Raw genomic sequence first — 22,865 nt, forward strand, 5'->3', positions numbered from 1 at the left:
GTGAGCCCAGCTCCACTCAATTCTCCATAACCCCGGAAGTGGAAGTGTCTCTGGGTTGGTCCCCACCTGTAAGCAGCAGCCAGTTTAGGAGTGGGAGATGGGAAGTGAGGTACCTTACAGATGGGGTTTGCAGAGATTGGTGGTAGAAGGTTGTTGCCTCATTTCTTTGACTTGGCTTGGCTATATTGGAGAGTAGTTTCCTATGGAGCCTTTGCTCTTCCCCTGCCCCCTCCTCCCTGATGGGGCTCCTCAACTAGCCTCTGCAATAGTCTCAACCACTCTGTGGGTCACTGCATTGAAGACATCTCACTGCCACTCACCAGCATGGTCCCTTAAAGGACCCCTGACCCTATCCTGTTTCCAATCCCCAGGAGAAGCTCAGGTTGACTTTGAATGACCCCTTCCAGAACTCAGACTCACCTTCCCCAAACTAGGATCCAGGTCTGGGATCACCCCTCCCAGAAGACTAAAGGGAACACCACTACATGGCGGAGTCTAACCCATCAAGCCAGAACCTAAGAGCCAAAAGTGGGACCTTTTCCTGAGGGTCTGCTCTGTGTCTCGTTCCCTCTTCCTTCAGTATTTCCTCTTCCTTCCTTTCCCCACCGTTCCCTGGATGGGTGACAGTCCAGAGATGGGACCTCCCCAGCCTAGGGTGGTGGTGGAAGGAGGGGTTAGTTGATGAGGGCTTGGGCAGGGTCCCCTCACTTGGCAATCTCAGGTAGTGGGGTCAGGAAAGCTTTTCTGTTTTCCCCCTCTTTTGCTCAGAGCGGGGGGCAACTATTGGACCATATTTTAAATTTCTCTCCTAACTCCTTCCTGCTGGGTTCCCCCTTCCCACCTCTGCTATCCCCAGACAGGGCTTGGTTTGGTGTGGCATGTAAATGAAATCCTTTGCGGAAGAGGGTACAGCTCTAGAACATGCCACCATGGGGAGACTCTAAAGTTAAGGATAGAGAAGGAGTCTTCGTCACTTATCAGTACTTTCTTTTTAAAATTTTATTTATTTAAGAGAGAGCGAGCACGCAAGTAAAAGCAGGGGGAGGGGCAAAAGGAGAAGCAGACTCCCCATTGAGTAGGGAGCCCAATGCAGGGCTCTATCCCAGGACCCTGAGATCATGACCAGAGCCAAAGGCAGAGGCTTCACTGACTGAGCCACCCAGGCACTCCCTTATCAGTACTTTTTTTAAATTTTTTTTATTTTGTTTTATTTTTATTTTTTTTAATGATAGTCACACACACAGAGAGAGAGAGGCAGAGACATAGGCAGAGGGAGAAGCAGGCTCCATGCACCCGGAGCCCGACGTGGGATTCGATCCCGGGTCTCCAGGATCGTGCCCTGGGCCAAAGGCAGGCGCCAAACCGCTGCGCCACCCAGGGATCCCCTTTATCAGTACTTTCTTAAAGGGGAGTTTTGTTGTTGTTGATTTTTTAAAGAGGAGAAGCAATTCTAAGCCTCTTAGCTGGTATAGCCAAAAAATTCTTAGGAAGAGTGGTGGCAAGACTGAGATCCCTCGGGATCCCTGGGTGGCCCAGTGGATCTATCAAATCTATCTATCAAATCTTTTCAGCTGGATCCCTGGGTGGCGCAGCGGTTTAGCGCCTGCCTTTGGCTCAGGGCGCGATCCTGGAGACCCGGGATCGAATCCCATGTCAGGCTCCCGGTGTATGGAGCCTGCTTCTCCCTCTGCCTATGTCTCTGCCTCTCTCGCTCTCTCTGTGTGTGACTATCATAAATAAATAAAAATTTAAAAAACAAATCTTTTCAGCTATGCCAAAATTCTGGTTCTGATAATAACATAATGATGTTTTATCCTACACATTTTCACCTGTTTCCAACATGACTACTGAATACACTGTAAGATTTTAAGGCAGTTTGTTCATTTTTATTGGCAGTTAATTTTGTTCATAGGGTAGACCTTTGGGATGTACAGTTAAATTACTATTTTTTCAAGTCTTTTACAAGAGGTCCCTTCTGTGTAGTTAGGTCACCAACTAGATACACATTTAGGTTCATTTGTTTCATTTTACTTTCAACTTTTAGGGACTGGTTTTTAAAAATTAATTTCTGTCATATAATCACGGAAAACATAGGTTTCCAAAGTCAAATACACACACTATATTCAAAATCTAGCCTCTCTTCCTTTTATTCTATTATCTCCTCAATGTCAGTAGCCATTAAAAGTTTTTGAATCATACTTCCACTTTTAATAAAACACAAGTATTTGCATTTGTATCTCCCTACTTTCGCAAATGAATAGTAGATGGAATTTGTATACTTTCTTATTCCTTTCTTCAGCAAGAAAGCTTGCAGTGTTTCACGCCAAAGATTCTCAGAAATGTGTGTGTGTGTGTGTGTGTGTGTGTGTGTGTGTAAAATGCAGGCAGCATTCCGCCCCATCTTCCACAGCAGTTTCTGGTACGATAAAGCATGTGAAAACTCTCAAACTGCAAAGTGGTACACAAACGTGCCTGTTGACTATTAACCCCTTTTGGGGAGAGCTTCAAGACTCATGCACCTGACTTAGCACATTTTGCACAAGAAACAGGCTCACAGAACTGTGAGCACCTGCTCCGAGGAACACAGGGAAAGGATGGGAAATCCGGTCTCCTGTCTGGCAGGAGTCCAGGATAAATCCATCGAGACTTTATTTTTATTTTTAAAGATTTTATTTATTTATTCATAAGAGACACACATAGATAGACAGAGACATAGGGAGAGGGAGAAGTAGGCTCCCTGTGGGGAGCCCCTCCCGGGACTGGATCCCAGGACCCCGGGATCACGACCTGGGCCAAAGGCAGGCACTCAACCAGCGAGCCACCCAGGTGCCCCAAGAGACCTTCTTTGTAAGAACTGTACTCAATATACAGATACCTATTTTTATAAAGATGAATATGTTAGGGGGCCCCCATGGGGGAAAAAGTCACAGAAGACCCCAGGCTGAATGAGGCCGATATCGCCCGGGCAACCACGAACGCCCGGGGTCCCGGGAAGGATCCCGGGGCTGGGGGCGGCGAGCCCCGCCCTCACTCCTCCTGGGGAGCTTCGTTCCCGGGTGGGAGGAACGCGAGGAGCTGCTGTGGAGGCACTGACCAGGGAGGGCCAAGATGAGGGCACCTGACCCTCCTCCAGTTAAAGCTGTCCCATTTGGCGCCCGGACGGAAGGCAATGACACACCCACCCTGGACTCCAGCAGAAGTCAGGTAAAAACTGCAGGACAAAGACACCACGTCCGCGTTTCCAAACGAGAAATGGCCTTCGTGAGGACCCGTAGAGCTTCCACGGGTAGCGATTCCGAAACTATGGCTTAGGGGCGGGGGCGAGGTTCTGCGGGCGGAAGCCCGCGGGAGGCGGGGAGCCGAGCAACGGAAATGACGCTTAGTAGCGCCAATGGGATGGAGCAGGGGCTGGCCTTCCCGCCCGGTTGGACGAGGGCGAGCGGTTTCCGGTAGCGGTGCCCGGGAGGGGCGGGGGAGGGGTTGGCGAGTTTGTGTCCCGTGACCTCTGGCCTCCAGAGACCTTGCACCCCAGCAGCCGCACCAAGATGACGGGCTGTGGGTTGGCAGAGCTGGAGCTGGCCGAAGGGGAGGAGGCCGTGGCGGTCCCCGGGCCACCCCCAGAACCCCGCGCCCCGGAGCCCAGAGCCCCAGTGCCCGAGCCTGGTTTGGACCTGAGCCTGAGCCTGAGCCCGCGGTCCGAGACCCCCGAGCGGCAGACCTGCAGTCCGGGTCGACGGAAGGGGCGGGCGGACCGGCGGGGCGGGGCCCGCAAGGGGCGGCAGGTGAGCTGGGGGAAGGCCTGGCCCCCAGCCTGCCGACGAGCCCGCGCCCACCTCGTCACTGCCTCGCTCTCTGCTCCCAGGTCCGCTTTCGTTTGGAGCCGCTCTCCCCGGTGCGGTCCGAGCCGCCGTCGGCCGCCGCCGCGCCAGGCGAGAAGCCCGCAGCGCCGCAGGACCTGGGGGCGCCCGCTCAGCAGAGCAGCCTGGCCTTGAGCCTCGAGTTGCAGGCCGCGCGGGCTGCTGCAGCCGGGGGCCAGTTCGATGCCGCGAAGGCCGTGGAAGAACAGCTGAGGAAGTCGTTCCAGACTCGCTGCGGTTTGGAGGAGAGCGTGGCCGAGGGTGAGAGAGAGACGGCCGGCGGGGCGCGGGAGTGGGGATGAGAAGCGCCACTCACCTCCGCTCCCTCTGCCGTCTCAGGGCTGAACGTGCCGCGCTCCAAGCGGCTCTTCCGAGACCTGGTGAGCCTGCAGGTGCCGGAGGAACAGGTGCTGAACGCTGCGTTGAGGGAGAAACTGGCGCTCCTGCCACCACAGGCCCGAGCCCCGCCCCCAAAGGTGAGGGACCTGGGCTCCAGTTTACGTTTCGTGCCCCTTCACCTTCCCAAGTGTAACTAACCTTGCTTTGGGTTCCAATTCCCAACAGGAGCCACCTGGGCCAGGGCCCGACATGACCATCCTTTGTGACCCAGAAACATTATTTTATGAGTCTCCACACCTGACCCTGGACGGTCTGCCTCCTCTGCGTCTTCAACTCCGGCCCCGCCCTTCAGAGGATACTTTCCTCATGCACCGGACACTGAGGCGATGGGAAGCCTAGATGTGGAGGCCCTCAGGATTGCTAGTTAATATTTTTGTGTTAAAACTATTTTTCAGAATAAAGTGGTTTTGCTAACAAATGAGACTCTTCTTCGGAGTCTTAAAATGGGTTCAAGCCTCAGGTGGAAGCTGTCTGGAAGTCAAGTTTTTGGCCTTTTTGGAACTTGGTAGTGATGGCAAGTTGAGAACACTGTCCCACCTCTTCCCCTGACCTATCCTAGACACCACGTTTGTTCCCTTGCGGTTTTTTTTGTTTTTTTGAGAGCGAGAGCAGGGGAGTGCAGTGGGGAGGGGGCAGGAGAGGGAATCGCTAGCAGGCTCCACACTCAGCCCAGAGCCGAAGTGCGACTCCATCCAGAGCCTGATGCTCAACCCACTGAGCCACTCATGCGCCCTTGCACTACTTCTTTCTCATCACTAACACGTGGATGAGTCTCAGTCTGTTAGGCTTCAAGGAGTCCTTCTTTCTTAATTACCTGGCTCCAGGAGCCTGAGAGGCAGTAGCTATTTGCACCCAGTTATTGAAATTACATCCTTGTCTTTACTTGGAAGAGCCTTGTCCATGTTTACACCAGATCCAGGAGTGCTCAGTATTTGCTAAGTGAGTATCAAAGTCCCAAGAACACTGGACATGCTGAAGAGTTTCATGTTAATTACCTAGTCATCTAATTGCACATCACAGAAAAGGGGGGGAGGGGGTGTCCCTGGAGCAGGTGGGAAGGTCTGTTCAGTAGTGCCTTTTTTTAGCTCCACTGTTAATTCTTCCAAAGTTAGCCTTTGTCCCGCGCTCCCACAAAACATTCTTGTCAATGCATTTTTGGGGGAGGGGAGATGAACTCTTAAGTTTCACATAAAATTCACATTATACCTCTCCTTCTTGATTAGAGTTCTGACTCATTGTGTATAGATGTGACTAGCATTCAACACTCAATCTTCCCAACCACTGAAAAATCTGTCCTTAATTCTTGAGACTCCAGTTTGGGCAGAGGAAACCCAGGTGTTTTGGGAGGCACTAACCCTTTCCCACTAGGTAGAAAGTGCCAGACACAAGTGTGGGGGCCACTGCCTGAAACATCAAATTTATTGTGCTGTTCTTACATTCCAAACCCAACCCCCTCTCCCAATGGAGGTGAGCAGAGGGAAGGATTTTCACAGTACCTGCATGCCTCCCTGCCAAACTTCCCCTTCACTTAACCCTCAGTCCATCTATCTGTGGTCCATTGCAACAACAGCCAGGGACAAGGGCTGAGGAGAAAGGGGAATCTCCTTTGGAGAGCAGGAGGAAGAGGCCAGAGAACTTGATACCGCCCACCTCCCATACCCTAGGAGAACAGAGGTCAGCAAACAGTCCATGCCATCCAGCCCAGTGAGCTGGGGGAGAGAGGAAGATGTCGGTAACTCCAGCACAGCTGGGCTTGCTGCTTAGATGCCAGAGGTGTAGGGAGGAGGCTGGGGCAGCAACGTAGGAAAAGCTTTCTTTGCAGATCCATGAAAGGAAACAATTTTTGGAGCCAAAAGGAAAGACTTTGAGATACTTTCCTTTTCCCCCAGGTCCTTAAGAGCAGTGGGCAACTTCTTCACACTTTTCTGTTCAGGGGGCCACTCAGTGGCTGGGGGAACGGGCCTTGTGGAACAGGTACACAGAACGCTGGAAGCCTGAGGAGAGAATGTGCAATCAGGAAGGGTTGGCAGAACTCCAAGACTCCACAGCATCTGCCTTACCATCCCCTCCCCGCCTCCCCCAGGTCAGCCAACCTTACCTCTGGAAGTGTTGTGGGGTGTAGCCACAAGCTCATAGCTGGAGAAGCCCACCTCTGGGGATGTCAGGTAGGAACTGAAGTGCTCTGGCCTCAGCTGGATTCGATAGTAGTTCTTATAGATTGTTTCCTAGGCAGAAGGGCAGGGGACCACGTCAGCCTGTTGGCTTCTTCCCTGGTGTACAGTGATGCCCACCCAGGGAACCTGTCCACCTTGTTCAGAAAGTATTCCTCCTTTCTTGAGGCCTTTCTTGCCCCAACTAAAAGAAGGATATCCCAATATCCACCCAATTCCCAACTCACCGTCAGAGTCTTTCTCTTGCTGTAGGATGACCAAGGTTGGGGCTCTAGGACCAGGATGCCCCCAGGATGTAGATGCCGGTAGATTCGGCGAAACATGCGCTTTAGCCCCTCATCTCCCCAGTTCAGATGCACCCACTTGGTGAGGCTGAGGCAGAGCACCACATCATACTCAGGTGTTTGGGCCTCCACCAGCTCATCTCGATCCAGCACATAGTTACCCTGAGGGCAAGAATTGGGGGCAAGGTCAACAGAGGCAATAAAAGAACCACTGCCTCCACACAACCTGCTCAGCAGCCTCCAAAACAGAAAGTCCTACAGCCTTAGCCCTTGGCCACAACCTTCTCTGACATTTGTCAGACTAACTCCCAGCCTCATTTTCTTGCTTTACATCCTCCTGCCCCTGCTTTCTGGTGGTGATAAGCCAAACATAAAAAGGGAGTGTGGATCATTTTACATTGACCAAGTTACCCAAAAGAGGTCTCCAAACTGGGGTGAAACATCAGAGGAAAAAAATGAGGGTTCTCCTGAGTCCATCTAGTACTTATTCCCACCCTGCAAACATTAAGCTGAGTGACCCAATGTTTTGCAAAGGTTCCTAACCCAGGTTTGAAAGGGAACCAACCTGTGGTTCCTTCCCTGGAATCAAGGTTGGCAAAGTTCCAGGCCTATTTCCTTTCTCCAAGAGAAGTGAAGAGTCCCAGCCCTTAGGAAGCCTTTTCTAGATGATAAATTCATCAACATCTGCAAAGTCATTTTTGCAAGCTTAACCCAACCTGCCACCACCAGTTGGCTTAACTGGAGTATTTTATGGAGAGCTATGTACAGTCAGGGAACAGACACTCTGAAGACTACCCTTCCCGGTTACAGAGGACTCCGACTCTCCCCATCTCACGATCTCAGGTCATCATGAGATGACCTATGGCCAAACTACTTGGGGTCCTGACCACCAACTCTTCAACCAACTCTGGATCTAAGTCCCTATCAAAGTATTAGTCAGCCACCACCCTATTCCTCCTCCCACCCCAAAACATTCCATGTCTGACACCTATCCCTTCATGCACCTGCATTCAGTGCGTTGAGAAAACTTTCCAACTGAACCAAATCTAGTGAGCAGCAGGAGCAGCCTGCAAGGGAAGGTGGACTGGTGTGGATTACAGTCCAGGACAGGAGCAGGGCAAAAGGAGTCAAACCCCATCTTGGGACCAGTAGTCATGACAAAGGAGCCTAGGTAGAGCCCCCATGTTTCCAGGTTATGGGGCGGGGGGAGACACTGTCAGTCACGATTCAGATCCCTGAAGATCTGGTTCTCCTGGCAGAGTACATGCAGAAATCCCTCTGGGTCATAACTTTCCTGTCTTATTCCCACTTAATCTCATCTTCACACCTGGCCCCTATACCAAGAGCCTTCAGACCCTCTTACCGTGACGAAGACAACATTGTTGGGGAAGACTGATGTGTCTGCTCCATCCAAGGGCACTTGGGGTGCAGCGATGGGACCCCGGCTGGCTGTCAGTGAGGCTGGGAAGCAGCTTCTCTTTCGGACGGTTATGGTCCCTTCCTCACTCTCTGCCCCTGGGTCCCCCTCAGAAGTCTGGGATGGCAGACGCAGCTCCTCAGACAGGTAGTGTCGGATGTTTTGGCGGGCCGAATGAATGAGTCGGGAATCGATATCCAGACCCACCATGCGGGATGGGCCCCACTTACAGGCAATGCTCAGGGTCAGATGGCCCACATTGCAGCCCAGATCTAGGACGTCCCGACCCCGAAACCACTCAGGCTTCAACACTCGAAGGCGCCCATCCTCACAGGAGGGATTGCGGTAACCATAGTACTTGCAATAATTCCCATACTGGAACTTGAGCTGTTGCTTTTTGAAGACTGCTGCAGGTAGTGGGTGGAGGTGGAGGTGGTGGTGGTGGTGGTGACGGCCTCCCCCACTCCCTCTGCCCTTCTCCTTGGGACCCTGGACTCCACCCCTAGCCCCTGCCTCTGACTTGCTGGAAGTCCTGCGACGTTTGCGATGTCGTGAGGAGGAAGACGGGGTTGCAGAGGTAACTGAGGCAGCTGGAGGGGCTGAAAGGGAGCCTGAGGGACCCTGGAGGGCAGATGGAAGGGGAGACACGACCTCATCCCTGCAGTTGATGGCTGTGTTGAGTTCATAGGGCTGAGGGGCATCCCGGTTCTGGCCCCTGTGCCGCTGCTGCTGTGGGGTGCCCTCCCCATGGAGTGAGGGAGTGAGGGGGGCTGTGGGGAGCACAGAGTGGCTATCATTCCCTCCGGTTGCCTGCTGCTGCTGGTGGTGCTGTCCCCGATGTCTATGCCGCTTCCGACCAGTCTTGAGTGGCGATGCAAGAACTACCTGGGCCTCATCAGTGCAAGTATTGAGACTGAGCGGGTCAGTAATATCTTTGGGGATGAGGATCTCCACTGGATCTCGCCCCTTGGCTGGAAGTGGAGATGACTTAGGGGTCTCTGCATTGAGTGCGCGGCTCACTTCCTCATCCAGGAGGCTATTCAGGTTCAGTGGATCAAAGATATTGCCCCCCAGGAGAAAGTTGGAGGGTAACACAGAATCACAGTCCGAATTAACCCGCCTGCGCCTCTTGAAGGCCGGATGTTTGAAGCCTCCACCACTCCCTCCCACGTTACAACTATTTCTCCTCTTTCCCCCACCTCCCCCAGGGGGCCGGTGGGGCTGATAGCCATTGCGGGGTCGAGGAGGGGCAGGGGGACCCAGTTCTGTTCCGCCTCCTCCCCTTCGCTCCTCCCCAACGTCAGGGGGAGCGGCTCGCCCGTGGGGATCCGACAAGCGGGCCTCCCCATGAGACTGCGCCTGGGGGCCGCCCCCTCGTTGCTGCTGCGACTGGCCTCCCCGAGTGGATGTAGCCCCAGGGCTCTCCTTGCCGACCCCAGAAGCCGGGACCCCCGTCGAGTGTGTGCGCGGGCCCGGCCCACGCTGCGTCCCGCCGCAGAGCTCCCCGGAGGCGGCCTCTCGGTGAGGTTGCAGCGTGGGGCCGCCCCCTCCGCCCGACTCATCTTTGAGCGGCGGCGGCGGGGCCGGCACCAGAAACGGCTCCTTCTCCGCCGCCATCTCGATCATTTCCTCCCCTTATTCCGTCCCAGTTGAGGGCAACGGGGGGGGGGGGGGGAGAACTAGGGGGCTTAACCCCCCTCCCTAGAGCCCGCTCCCTTCCCCCCTTCCCTGAGTGCGCGCGCAGCTCTGCTCTTCTCGCCTAGTCTCGCGCCCAAGCGCCTCCCCCGAAGCGCGCCCCACTCGCCCGCGAGACCAAAACAAGATGCCCGCGAGAACCGAACAACTCCAGGAATCAACCGCGCGTGCGCCAACGCCTTTCTCCTCCACCACTACCGCTTCGCCGCGAGCGCGCACTGCTAAAGCGCGTTCCTCTCGCCCCTGAATCACGCATGCGCACTCCGCCACCACCCTGGTTGCGCGCGCATGAGTACGAACCAACTTAACGGCTCCGGGAGTTTAAATATAGCCCACCTCAGCCCCCACAAAAGCCCACCACCCCAAACTGACACCCTACTTCCCTTCGCAGCTATGTCCGTCCCTACTGATATCCTTTGTCTCTGCCGCGCGATCCCACCCACCGTAGGCGGGGGACGGGGAGCTGGTGTGAAAAGGTCTCCTTGACACCCGACCCTTGTTCCTGAGGAATGAGTCTCAGCGGTCTCCGCCCGGCTCTAAACCCAGCAACCTCCCTACCCCGCCTCCTTCCTCCCCCTAGCGGGCAGCGCCTGCGCACACCCTTTTGGGCTTGCGCGGGTAGATACAGCACGTGCTGGAGATGACGCCCCTCCCTCCACCCTAGGGGCGGAGACTGTTACGTCGCTTCCTTAGATTTGGTACACGCAACGTGCGTCAGCACGGTTTGGAGGGGGCGTGGTCAACGAGTGGGGCGGGCCTCATGAATTATTCATATTTCGATCGCCCCCTTTGCCCACCTACTTAGAAAGGCTTCCGAAGGAACGGAGGGGTGAACCTAAAAGTAGAGGAAGGGAAGGAGAGGAGCGTACAGACGGCTTGCCTACGAACTGTTCTCAGTAAAATACAATAAGTCATTGTAACTCACCCCCCTGGGAAATAGTCTCTGCTGAACTGAAAAAAAAAAAGGCACTAAAACAGCCGATGTTGTCCAACTTCCTCTTCCCCCGAAATGGCCGAGTCGTTCTCTCGCTCCTCCGCTTTACCCCAATGGCGATCACCTGGGGACACCACGCCCTCCTCTCCGCCTCCACACCCACAGCCCTGGCACCAACACCTCTTCCCACCACCCGACGCCTGCGCGCGAGCCCCTAGCCCGCCGACTGCGTCCCGACGCCCACCGCAGCCACCAATAGCAGCACATTCGCCACCACCACGGCCACCTCGCACGCAGGCCTTCCCAAGCACACGCTCTCTTCGCGCAGCCTTATATAAAAACGAGTGTGGGCGGGGAAGAGGGTTCGGCCTGCTTTGGGCCCCCTGCCTCGGCCAATGGGGAAGAAGCTGCTCGGCGCCCTTTCCACAGGGTGCTAAGGTGGCGCGTTCTCCCTGCCAACATAGCTTGGGGAGCGGGTCCTGTGGCAGAGAAGAAGGCGGGAGGGGCGACAGTGGGGTTGCAGATAGTCTCAACTAAAACATCAAGATAGGGCGTGAACGAGACTAAAAGGAAGAATAGGAACCAGGAAACGAAAAGAGGAAGGAAAAAGCAGTCTGGGGTAGAGAGAAAAGTTAGTAACAGACAGATGTGCTTCATGAACGATCAGGCGCTGCTCCCGCCGCCTAAAAAAAAAAAAGTGAGGACACTGAGGATTATGGGATTTGTAGTTTTACAGGGCATTCGGCTGGAAGATGGCGGATAGAACAGCTGCGCAAAAGCAGAAGCAGTTTCGGCTGCGCATGCGCCCCAGTTTTGGATGCACGCCGCGGGGGTGGCAGCGCAGCTAGTGCGTGTCCTCACGCCTTTTCTTTGTGGCGGGAAAACTGGGTCGAGGTTGGAGGGGTTTGCGGAATTGCTGCAGTGGCTCATTCTGCTCTTTGCCTTTAGGTCCTCCTTGCTCCAGAAGGTAGCTGGCTTTTCTCCGGTTGCAGATGAAAGTGCTAGGCGCTGCCAGTCCTGGTACCCGTCGCCTGAGGAGAAATTTTCTCTTCTGGACAACCAACTCCTACCCCTCCTAAGAATCTCCACCGCAGACCTACCCTCCGCAAACAAACAAAAGTGACCCAGTATCCTGGCGGCCAGTGACGGGCTGAGCAGGAATGAGAATACGGGTGCCTCCCCCGGGGGTGGGGGTGCGGTCGGGCCTCTAACGGGAAGTTATCTCATGGTGGCGGTTCCTGAGGTGGAAGAGAGGCTTGCAGCAACCCCCTGTTTTATCCACTGAGGGGAATCAAGGACTTGGACTCTGGTACCTCCGATCTTAACTACCGTCCTTAAGAGAGAGTTGGTGAGGGAAGAGAGCGGGGAAAATGCGGATCTCCAGAAGTTCTTACCTCTGGTTTGAAAGGCGGAATTAGGGTTTTTACTGTTCCAGACCATGGCACCTTGTGAGAGGAAATGGTGCAGGCATGTAGGGGTTCGTGGGAATGTGCTTAAGTGAAACCAATACACAAAGGCGAGTTACTTTGGTAACGAGCACCAGTGGCAGTGTTGCAGCTGGCAGATAAGAGTCCGAATGAAATCAGCCCCCACAAAAGAAAACTTGTATTTTGGTGCTAAGTGGCCATATCTTTGTGCTTCCTTGCCCTCTGAACGGATAAGCTTCAGTTCACCGAAAATATATTGAAGAGATTTGGTACAAGGTTTAGTTCGTAGTTACCACAGTAAATGTTGTTAGATAATGGGCAGTAAAGGGAGCTGGGATCTTGTTTTTACCTTTTTTCTTGTGAAATCATGCTTGCCGAGGAAGAAAAAAAAAAACCCACTATGGTTATTAATGGGGGCATAAAAAATAAGCAGGGATCCACATGCCATTAGACATTGATGCCAAAAGGAAATCAGACTCCAAGATGAAAGATTTTAAATATAGTTTTCCAGGCTCACGGAGCCTGCGCAGACTGTGTGTCTGAGGAAAATTCTAAAGGGTTTACTTGTATTCTCTTAGACCAAGGATTCCAGGAATAGTATAAAGAGGGAACAATTAGATAGTTAGAAATTTGTGAACACGTTCTAAATGGGAGGGAGGAGGGTTAATGGTTTTTGAAAAATATTGACATGACTGAATTATTTAGCTAGGTCAGTTCTCAAGCTTTTTGGTCTCAGAACCCTCCTTACTATACTCTTAAAAGTTATGAAGGACTCCAAAGATTGGTTTATAGCTATATAACTTTTATATCTACTGATAGTAACATAACACATTTAAATGAATTAATTATACTTAATAATTATGTAGATATAAATAACATTTTTATAAAAAATACATTTTCCGGGATCCCTGGGTGGCGCAGCGGTTTGGCGCCTGCCTTTGGCCCAGGGCGCGGTCCTGGATATCCGGGATCGAATCCCACGTCAGGCTCCCGGTGCATGGAGCCTGCTTCTCCCTCTGCCTGTGTCTCTGCCTCTCTCTCTCTCACTGTGTGCCTATCATAAATAAATAAAAGTTAAAATTTAAGTTAAAAAAAATTTTTTTTTAAAATACATTTTCCTAAATGAAAGAAAATTTAGTGTGAAGAATGGTGGTGTTTTACATCTTTGCAAGTCTTTTCATGTCTGGCTTAATAGAAGACAGCTGGATTTTTATGTTTCTGATTTCAATCTGTTTCGATCTTTTGTTTTGGTTAAAGTATATGAGAAAATCCAGCCTAACATGGATAAGTAATTGGAAAGGGGAGGGGACCCCCAGAGGTCTTTGGATCACACTCTAAGAACTGCTGAGGGAGATGATTTCACCTTAAAATCACTGTGGTGATCTTTAGTGTTCTTCTTCTTCTTCTTCTTCTTTTTTTAAGATCTTTATTTGTTCATGAGAGACACACACAGAGAGAGAGAGGCAGGCTCCATGCAGGGAGCCGGATGTGGGGCTTGATCCTGGGACTCCAGGATCACTCCCTGGGTGGAAGGCAGACACTCAACCGCTGAGCCACCCAGGCATCTCAATCTTTAGTGTTCTAAATGAAAAAAAAAAAAGTATTCTTTTTTGGAACACTTCATTCACCTTCTCTTGGTTCTCTTTATTCCTTATTTCCAAGTTCTTTTTCCCTTTTACACTCTTTCTTATGTTGGGTGGGTAGGATCTGATTTTTGGAATTTTCTTTTACTTTCTAACTTAAAGCATTTTTTGATTTTTTTTTGCCTTTCTCATCTGAGGTAAAAACATACAAAACAAAACAACCCCTCAAATGTTATTCCTGGCTCTAGAGCCCCTGGGCATTTAGTAGCTGGTCAGATGAAAGTTGGTGGTATTTTGTGTGTTAACTGGTTTAAAATTTTTTTCTCTCTCTCTGGACTACATTTTAATATTATTGTGGAAGAAGAAAATTCGTCTGAAACAGAGGAGCAGAGACTTGAGTTGTCAGAAAGTGACTTCCTGGCTTTCCCCTTTCTATTTAGACATTTTCTTTAAAAGTAATGTTCTTTACAAACACATTCTAGATTAAGGGGGAATTATATATTGCTGCTTATAGATTTACATTTTATTAACAATGATCCACAATTTATCCAGTTGGTTGGGGCGCCAGTAACACATTTTGGCCTAGAGAGGTCAGTATAGGTTTAGGTAATGATTTGAACCTAACTACTAGAAAATTTTGCATTTTTAAGTAGATCAAACACTTTATTTTTTCAAAACACTATTTAAAGAATTTGGAATTTAGGGCAGCCTGGGTGGCTCAGTGGTTTAGTACCATCTTCAGCCCAGGGTGTGATCCTGGAGACCCGGGATCAAGTCCCACTTCAGGCTCCCTGCATGGGCCTGCTTCTCCCTCTGCCTGTGTCTCTGCCTCTCTCTCTCTCTCTCTGTGTGTGTGTCTCTCATGAATAAATAAATAACATCTTTAAAAAAAAAGAATTTGGAATTTAGAAAATAACCTTTTTTTTAAAGATGTTATTTATTCATGAAAGACACACACACACACACACACACACACACAGTGGCAGAGACACAGGCAGAGGGAGAAGCAGGCTGCATCCCTGGAGCCTGAGGGTCTCAATCCTGGGACTCCAGGATCACACCGTGAGCCGAAGGCAGGCCCCAAACCGCTGAGCCACCCAGGGATCCCTAGAAAATAACTTCTGCAGTGGTAACGTTGTCATGTTATAAAATGCTAGAGATATACAAGGGGGGTACAGTAAAAAGCTGTCTTCCACCCAGCCACCCAGTTTTATTTCCTAGAGACACTTCTGTCAGTTTTTTGTATATTCTTCCAGAGATAGTTTATGAATATTCAAGCATAGTATGTAGATACACACTTTTATTTTTTATTTTTTTCTCATAGAGTAAATAGACTTCGGGGTTCATGGTGATGATTTAAGATGGGAACAGTGAGAAAATGTGCTCCTTTATGTAAAGGAAAAGTAGTCACAGAACTGCACATCTGAATTATTCACATTTACAGAAGTGAGACAAGGAACAAAAAAATACCAAAAGATAATTTGAAAATCCATGCTGTAGACACACTAAATTAAGCTCCCAATACCTTTTGAATTCATCTTGGGATCTAGGGGGAGGAATTCTATACCCTGAGTAACTGAATGTTCACCATAGTTTGGTCATTTGAGGGTCTTAAAATTTTAAGATCCTTTAAAAGGACATGTATATATATTATATATAAGATCTATTTTATGCTGCCTTTGGGTATCTTTATAATGGGAGATGACATAGTTGGAAGATTGAGTTTCAGGTCCAGGGCCTTCAAATTTCTCAAAACCAGCAGTCAGAAATAAGATCATTGAGTGGAATAAATGTGTTATTAGTAGAATTTAGAGGCAAAAGGCCTGGGTTCATCTTGGCTCTACCATGTATTAACACTGAGGCTTTGGGCAAATCACTTACTTGCCTTTTGCATATTTTTTTCATCTGTAAAAAGGGAAGCTGCCACTTTATGACCTCTGCAGACCCTCCCAGAGCTACAATGCTTGTTATAATTGTTATAGGAATAAGAATAGCTTACATGCGGTAAGCCAAAAGAACACTGGGTAGAAGGGTTATAAGAAATTTAAACTGATAAAACAAAAGGCATTTTCCTTCTAATTGCTGAGTAGAAATAGTACACTGGTGGAAAGTAAATTGGAAAAAAATGTACAAATTATTGCAATGTCATAAGATGATTCTTGGCACTCTGCTAGGCCACAAATACCTTATAGCTGTGTGCAGATGCTAATCTCTTCGGCCTTTGGTGTGGCTGGGGCCCTCATACTCCCGCCTCTCAGTTTTCTATGGCAGTGAAAAACCTTTTACTCCAGAATACCTGGAAATATAACTTTCTGTGTATTTTAATGTGTATTTTTAATATATACTTTCCATGTGTGCTGTAATATTAAAATGGGTTTGAAGCACTGAATCAGACTGTTGGGATATAGCATACCACAGTTAATAGCACAGACTTTAAAATCAGGCAGGTTCAAATCTTGCATCATCATCTATTAATTACCTATTATTATGTTTAAATTCCTCTTACCCTCAACTTTTCCAAGTTTAAAAAAGTAGTGATCTCATAGATTTACTGTGAGAATTAAATTAGATGACATATAAAAGGGTAAAGAATATAGTTGGTGCTCAATAAGTCTCCACTATTATTATTATTCACAATTTTCATAGTAATAATGAAGCATACTGGTGTAGTACAGAACATCAGTGAGTAAATAGCTATAGGATATAGAGTGAAGGTAATAGATTTATGATTTATTTACTGCCTATTATTTGCTTCCCTGGGGACCTCTGCTGGTTACCAAATATTTTTGAGCCATGAAGAGAAATTGCAAGAATCCAGCACGTTGGAAAATTTTTGGACTAGAAGATCTAAGTAAAGGGAAGATATAGATTATAGTGATGTTAAAAAGGGGGGTTCCCTATGCATAGGGACCTCTGAATTAGGTCAGAGAATTGCCAGATTATTTGTGTTTTAAGTATTTAGGAGAACCTTTTGAGATAAATTTGTCTGGAGAAAACTCTCACTTTTAAATTGTCAGGACTGTTCATACTACTACTACTACTACTACTACTACTACTACTTCTTATACTTACATCTGTTAAAAACAAGACAACAGGCCCAAAATGCAGTTGCTTCTGTTAAGCTCCATGTCACCAAAACAAGACTTAAAGTTTTGACTCTGCTAGAAATAGAATCTTGGTTTATAGTCCATCAGGAATCACCTGATCAGCACTATTAGATAATCTGCCTAAAAGACACCTACCATCTCCTACAAGAAAGTAAATTTGCAATAGCTAATTTGCTTTTTTGCCTAGTGTAACTTCCTTGTTCCTGCTCCTCCTGCTTATAAAAGTCTTTCTGCTCTTTTGAGCTTCTTTGTATCTGCTAGATCAGATGCTGCCTAACTCATGAATCATTGAATAAACTCAGTAAGATCTTCAAAATTTACTCAGTGATTTTTTTTTAATGCATCACTACCACTACCACTTCCACTATTGATGCATGCCTGCCTTATGTTGGACATGAATCTAATCCTTAAAACACCAAGGATTGTTGCTTAATCTTTAAAACAGTAACTATCTCTCTGTGTCTCTCATGAATAAATAAAATCTTAAAAAAAAACCAAAACAGTAACTCTCATTATCCCCTGGCATGTGATTAGCACTGCTGAGGATATAGAAGTATAGTCAAGAGGGCAGAAAATGTAGTTCAGCAGTCCTAGGCAAAGATCTTGAGCCCAAGATGACAGAGAAGAAAGTTTAACATCATGTTCCATCAGAGTTCTAGCAGTTACTTTCTTTTTTCTAACAGAGGCACAAAGAAAGTGTAGCTTCTGAGCTGAATGATGGCAATGCTGCAGAGTAAAGAAGGTGAGTCAAGAGTGATGGAGGTTCATGTTTTGTACATTTCTCTCATTTTTCCCTTTTTTCTCAGTCCTTGGATGTCTTGATACCCCTCCCACCAAGGGGAAGCTCAGGATATATACATTCTGTGTCCACTTTGTTAAAGTTACTACTTTTCTAGAAACTTTGAGCGAAATATATATGATTTAGAAGTAGTCCAGTCCAGCTCAAGAAATGTACAAACTCATAGGGAGACAAAAGACATTTATTTATTTTTTATTAAAGATTTACTTATTTATTTATTCTTAGAGACACGCACAGAGAGAGGCAAAGACACAGGCAGAGGGAGAAGCAAGCTCTGTGCAGGAAGCCTGACGTGAGACTCGATCCCAGGTCTCGGGACTCGATCCCAGGTCTCCAGGATTACGCCCTGGGCTGCAGGCGGCGCTAAACCACTGCGCCACCAGGGCTGCCCACAAAAGACATTTAAATATCTATAACACAACTTGAATGTGGTAATGCCATCAGAGAGGCATGAAGTGTTATGGAAACTCAGAAGAAAAAATCTATTTATACCTGGGAGGATCAGTATAATTTTCTTTGCACTAGTTCCCCCCCCCCCCAATTTTCTAATTTCTCATAAAGTTTTGTTTAAAGTTAAAATGAATGCATTTCAAGAATTTCCGTTTGAATAACTCATCTTCCTGCATGTTTATATTTGTCACCTTTGAACTATTCAGTAGTTCCTAAACTTGGTATCAGAATAATCTAGATGGCTTTGTAAAACAAGTTCCTAGACCTCACTCCCAACTATTTCTTCCAAATCTCAGGGGGTAGGGTGGGTTGGGAGAGGAGAGGCCTAGTAATCTGATTTTGTTAAAAGCTCTCTCCAGATAATTCTGATAGGGCCAGTCAAAGGGCAGGTGCAAACACTTTCTGTGCTAGATTCTATGTTTCATAAATTCTATTTGATAATCAAATTTCTTTCAGAATGTGGGAAGGGGCCAAAGAAAACCTGTACCCCATCTGCACAAAAATTGTATAGCATGATGTGCTATAGCCCTAACTCATCCAAGGAGGAATCCTTGGGGGTCAGTTCCCCAAAGGCCAGGTTAAAGAAGAAGGAAGAGAAAACAACCACAGAAAATGGTTCAAGCAGTGGCCAGGAGAATAAAGGAAAGCCTCAAGACAAGCAAGCAGAGAAAGAAAAGGTACTAGTCTCACTGATGGACTCTAGTGGGATAGTTTCTCCTAGACATCCAGTCTAGACAAACAATCTTTTCATGTAGGGGCACTTTCAGGTTTTTAAAAAATTCTTTTCTTGTGGCTTCTATTTTCAACTCAAAGAGGTAAAAAAAAAAAAAAAGTTTTGATGAAAGCCTTTAGCTGGAAATAATGGCTGGGTAGGGGTTGAGGTAGGATGGAGGTGAGAGTAAATGTGATCAGAGACTTTATAAGTAAACTTTTCTTTGACTCCTTTATTCCCAGAAATAAAGTTTATAGAATCCTTAGGGACATTGACTTTATGCTCACAGCCTGATGAACTACTGGCTCATGTAAAGGGGTCTTCCCTGTCTGGTCAGAGAGGAGACATGGGGAAAGATGAGTGGTTTTCCTCCTCTGCCCTTATATCTGCAGGAAAAATCAAGTCTCACCAATGCAGAATTTGAGGAGATCGTCCAGATTGTGCTACGGAAGTCCCTCCAGGAGTGCTTGGGTATGGCTTATGGTGAGAGAAGAATTTTAGTTAGACAAACTTTTTTTTTATTTTTTATTTATTTATTATTTTTTATTTTTATTTTTTTAAAGATTTTATTTATTTATTCATGATAGTCACAGAGAGAGAGAGAGAGGCAGAGACACAGGCAGAGGGAGAAGCGGGCTCCATGCACCGGGAGCCCGACGTGGGATTCGATCCCGAGTCTCCAGGATCGCGCCCTGGGCCAAAGGCAGGCGCCAAACCGCTGCGCCACCCAGGGATCCCGACAAACTTTTTTTTTAAAAAAGATTTTATTTATTTATTCATGAGAGACACACAGAGGCAGAGACATAGAGGGAGAAGTAGGCTCCTTGCAGGGAGCCTGATACGGGACTCAATCTCTGGACTGGGATCATGCCCTGAGCCAAAGGCAGACATGCAACCACTGAGCCACCCAGGTGTCTCTAGTTAGACAAACTGTCATCTGAGGGGTAGAGTAGGTTGATAGCTTTGCCCTTCCCTCCAGTTTCCTAAGTAAGGAAATAGTATATGGACTTTAAAATATTTTTAAATAGTTCATCTTCTATCAACAGGACTATAGCTAAACCATCTCAAGCAGGGGGTACAAAGCTTTTAGAAAAATGGGTTACATTGACTTCAGAATATAAATACAGTCTCAGATTGTTTTTTAAAATGTAACTTATATTCATTTTTACATGTTTACAATCTACTTAGAAAAGATAAATTATATTTCCCAGATTTGAAGAACTTAGTTTCCATCTACCTTGGGTATTTGTTTCCAATACTGTTTTAACATATGCTCAGGGATTTGGCTTTGGGAATACTACAGTATTCTATACTATAGAACTCTATAGTGCAGGCCCTGAGGACTTCACCATATATCTTGAGGAGAAGGGGCATAGTCTGATGTTTTCAGCCATTCTTAGGTGTAGTTCTGTTTCTAGAGAAAGTTTCAGGAACAAATCATATGAAATGTAGTACATAAAATTTCTGATATGTACACAAAATAAAATTGACATTACCTGGCTATCCTGGAGCAAGGCAGATCAATCTGGAAAGGCTTGGTGAAAGACATAGATTTGCAGTTTTTCCTGAGAATTTAAAGACTTAAAGTTCTGTGATCTGATGAAACTCCAAAGGTGGGCTCTTCCAGACAACAGGTGGGAGATGTTTTAATGGAAAGCTGCAGCTTAGAAATAATGGAGTTGGTATTTTCTTTAATTGCTTCTCTGCTTATAATATTTTGTTTTGAGAGAGATGGGATCTAGCCTTGATTTTGCAGAGACTTCCTGTGCCCAGCCCATAAGATGCACCCTATTAGACAAGGAACCAGGAATTGCTGCTTCTACTGATAATGATAATGCTGATGGGTGAGTTTATCCCAGTGAGACAAATTGATCACAGGGTGCACTTAGCATTGGTAAATGGTTTTATCTGCCTATCTAGTCATTTTCATATCTCTATGGATTTCTCCCAGCTCAGGAAAGATGCCTGTTTGAATTGGGGAAAAAATAGGCAAGTAGATGGACAAAATTCTCCTTCTTCTTCTTCTTCTTCTTCTTCTTCTTCTTCTTCTTCTTCTTCTTCTTCTCCTTCTCCTTCTCCTTCTCCTTCTCCTTCTCCTTCTCCTTCTCCTTCTCCTTCTCCTCTCCTTCTCCTTCTCCTTCTCCTTCTCCTTCTCCTTCTCCTTCTCCTTCTCCTTCTTCTTCTTCTTCTTCTTCTTCTTCTTCTTCTTCTTCTTCTTCTTCAAGATTTATTTACTTATTCAGAGAGAGAGAGAGAGGCAGAGACACAGGCAGAGGGAGAAGCAGTCTCCATGGAGGACACCCGACAGGATCACACCCCAGGCCACAAGCGGCGCTAAACTGCTGCACCACCAGGGCTGTCTGGATTCTTCTGTCTTTTATCGGACTTTTATCCTTGTTTTTTTTTCCCCCCCAAAAGAAGAGTATGATGAGTTGCTCCTTTTTTCCTTTTCATTAAGGAAAAAAAATATTATTTTCAGAGAGAGGGTAATGGTACCTCATATCCTAGAGATTTCAGCCACTCAGGAAGCTGGAGTAACCTCTGTGATAAAGACATCTAAGCCAGGCCAGCCAGATCCTGCACCCTCTGAGAAGAAATCCAATAGACCCTTCCTAAGCAAAGGAAAGAAGGGAGCCCGTAAGTATAGTTAGATATACTTTGACATCTGGCTCAAGTACCTATGCCATAAAATTAAGGACTCAGACAGTGGGAAGGCTGAGATTCTTCAGTCCAAGGCTTGAAACTATCAAGCTATAATGCTTCTTTCTGCTTTCACTGGGCCTTACTATCTATAAAGATTCTCTTCATCTCCCTACCCTGCAGTGTTTTGTTTTGTTTTCCCAGAAGATGAGAAAATGGAGAAAACCCAAAGTGGACATGAGCACAGACAGAAGGACCAACTGAAAAAAACAGTTCAGGTTGATTCTCAGATCAGAAACCAGCAAAGAGGAAAAGGAGGTGATTTTGGTGAGTTCAGCATGATTTGGAAAACTTCCTGGGCTTGAAAATTGGAGATGGGGATGGAGAGAGGCAAGGTTAGGTTGCTTGAGGATATTCTGCGAAGACTGTAGTTTCTCTCTCATGGCTACTTGGCAGGGATATGCTGCTGTGGAAGAGAGAGATTTCATTCATTTAGTTATTCTGGGGTATAGTCCATAGTCGTTGGGTGCTTACTATACACCAGGCATTTTAGGAAGTGCTGAGTAAATGCAGAAGAAATTAATATATGCCTGTTGGAAGGGAAATGGGCTTGTGAGGAAGGCAAACAAGAAAGCTACAAGTCTGGAGTGGATTTGTAAAAGTTTCTAAGAAAAGATTCTGTTTGAGCCATATGTCGGAAGTATAATTTAGGCAGGTGAACTGAAGTGGCGATGGGTATCAGAGTGATATTTATTGGCAGAGTTATGGAGGAGAGCTAATGGTTATAGCTTTAGGGGGTGTTGGGGGGCAGGATGTTGTAGGGGGAGATAAAACTAGAGACATGCAAGGGTCAAATCATAAAGGGCCTTACATGTTAAGCTAAGGGAGTTGAATTTTATTTTTAAAGCTAAAGCGGAACTACTGGCATTAAGGAGGGAAAACTTGGTAAGATTTGTATTTTAGAAAGCTCACTCTGCCACTGGCATTGAAGATGGATTGGTGGGAGCAAGACTAGACCCACAGAAATAGTGATCCAAGCAAGGAAGATAGACAGTAGCAGTGAAGAGGAAGAGACAGATTTGAGATTTTTAGGAGGAAAGATCAGAATATGGTTACTAGTTAGCTCTGAGATGTGAAGAAGAGTGAGGCCTTCAGGATGATCCTGTTTTCTGACCCGAGTGACTGAAAAACCATCGTTCTAAATGGAGAATATAGAAGCAAGAGCACATTTCAGATGGTGAATTCAGCTTTGGACAAGGTAGGGGGTCCGTGATGAGCTTTAGCATCCAAGAAAGAGATCTGGGTCAGAAATATGGATTTGGGAACCTGGATGAAATTTTCCAAGAGGAAGATGTGGAGTGCAAAGAGAAGAGCAATGAATAGAAAACCC

The 22,865-nt window shown here is 47.4% G+C and overlaps 3 protein-coding genes across 18 annotated transcripts in view; 2 read left to right on the forward strand and 1 right to left on the reverse strand.

The window, feature by feature from the left end:
* The first annotated feature begins 3,380 nt into the window (after positions 1 to 3,380).
* On the forward strand, positions 3,381 to 4,677 carry PPP1R35 (protein phosphatase 1 regulatory subunit 35). The gene is made up of 4 exons (XM_038539297.1): positions 3,381 to 3,782; positions 3,863 to 4,118; positions 4,197 to 4,333; positions 4,422 to 4,677. Exons 1-4 carry the CDS (start codon positions 3,546 to 3,548, stop codon positions 4,593 to 4,595), a joined length of 804 nt encoding a protein of 267 aa, XP_038395225.1. The 5' UTR covers positions 3,381 to 3,545; the 3' UTR covers positions 4,596 to 4,677.
* Positions 4,678 to 5,645: 968 nt separating this feature from the next.
* MEPCE (methylphosphate capping enzyme) lies at positions 5,646 to 10,742 on the reverse strand. 2 transcript variants are annotated; one of them, XM_038539278.1, is made up of 5 exons: positions 10,267 to 10,462; positions 8,075 to 9,164; positions 6,655 to 6,873; positions 6,355 to 6,481; positions 5,646 to 6,250 (listed from the first exon to the last, which is right to left on the reverse strand). In XM_038539278.1, the coding sequence occupies exons 2-5, from the start codon at positions 8,336 to 8,338 to the stop codon at positions 6,198 to 6,200; spliced, it is 663 nt and encodes a 220-aa protein (XP_038395206.1). In that variant the 5' UTR covers positions 8,339 to 9,164; positions 10,267 to 10,462; the 3' UTR covers positions 5,646 to 6,197. The 2 variants fall into 2 exon arrangements, with proteins under 2 accessions (XP_038395206.1, XP_038395205.1); XM_038539277.1 differs by having other exon boundaries at positions 8,075 to 10,742.
* The window catches only part of ZCWPW1 (zinc finger CW-type and PWWP domain containing 1), a 32,029-nt gene continuing 19,816 nt past the window's right edge, over positions 10,653 to 22,865 (forward strand). For 3 of the 15 annotated variants that reach the window (XM_038539279.1, XM_038539292.1, XM_038539289.1), the window contains exons 1-8: positions 11,465 to 11,604; positions 11,706 to 12,066; positions 17,558 to 17,616; positions 18,580 to 18,800; positions 19,228 to 19,318; positions 20,592 to 20,679; positions 21,294 to 21,472; positions 21,680 to 21,802. In XM_038539279.1, the coding sequence (XP_038395207.1) occupies positions 17,589 to 17,616; positions 18,580 to 18,800; positions 19,228 to 19,318; positions 20,592 to 20,679; positions 21,294 to 21,472; positions 21,680 to 21,802 (730 nt within the window). In that variant the 5' untranslated portion in view covers positions 11,465 to 11,604; positions 11,706 to 12,066; positions 17,558 to 17,588. The other 12 variants (XM_038539285.1, XM_038539290.1, XM_038539288.1 and 9 more) reach the window with 10 other exon arrangements.

The sequence above is a fragment of the Canis lupus genome, chromosome 6 (assembly GCF_011100685.1).
Source record: "Canis lupus familiaris isolate Mischka breed German Shepherd chromosome 6, alternate assembly UU_Cfam_GSD_1.0, whole genome shotgun sequence".
In the NCBI taxonomy this organism is placed as follows: Eukaryota; Metazoa; Chordata; class Mammalia; order Carnivora; family Canidae; genus Canis; species Canis lupus.

What these genes read in the sequence shown, in the direction of transcription:
- PPP1R35 (XM_038539297.1), top strand. Translation starts at nt 3,546, where the DNA reads ATGACGGGCTGTGGGTTGGCAGAGCTGGAGCTGGCCGAAGGGGAGGAG. An exon ending in GGGCCCGCAAGGGGCGGCAG is followed by an intron (nt 3,783 to 3,862) that starts GTGAGCTGGGGG and finishes CTCTGCTCCCAG; the next exon opens with GTCCGCTTTCGTTTGGAGCC. An exon ending in CCCGAGCCCCGCCCCCAAAG is followed by an intron (nt 4,334 to 4,421) that starts GTGAGGGACCTG and finishes AATTCCCAACAG; the next exon opens with GAGCCACCTGGGCCAGGGCC.
- MEPCE (XM_038539277.1), bottom strand. Translation starts at nt 9,754, where the DNA reads ATGATCGAGATGGCGGCGGAGAAGGAGCCGTTTCTGGTGCCGGCCCCG. An exon ending in ACAATGTTGTCTTCGTCACG is followed by an intron (nt 6,874 to 8,074) that starts GTAAGAGGGTCT and finishes TCTTGCCCTCAG; the next exon opens with GGTAACTATGTGCTGGATCG. An exon ending in GCAAGAGAAAGACTCTGACG is followed by an intron (nt 6,482 to 6,654) that starts GTGAGTTGGGAA and finishes CCTTCTGCCTAG; the next exon opens with GAAACAATCTATAAGAACTA.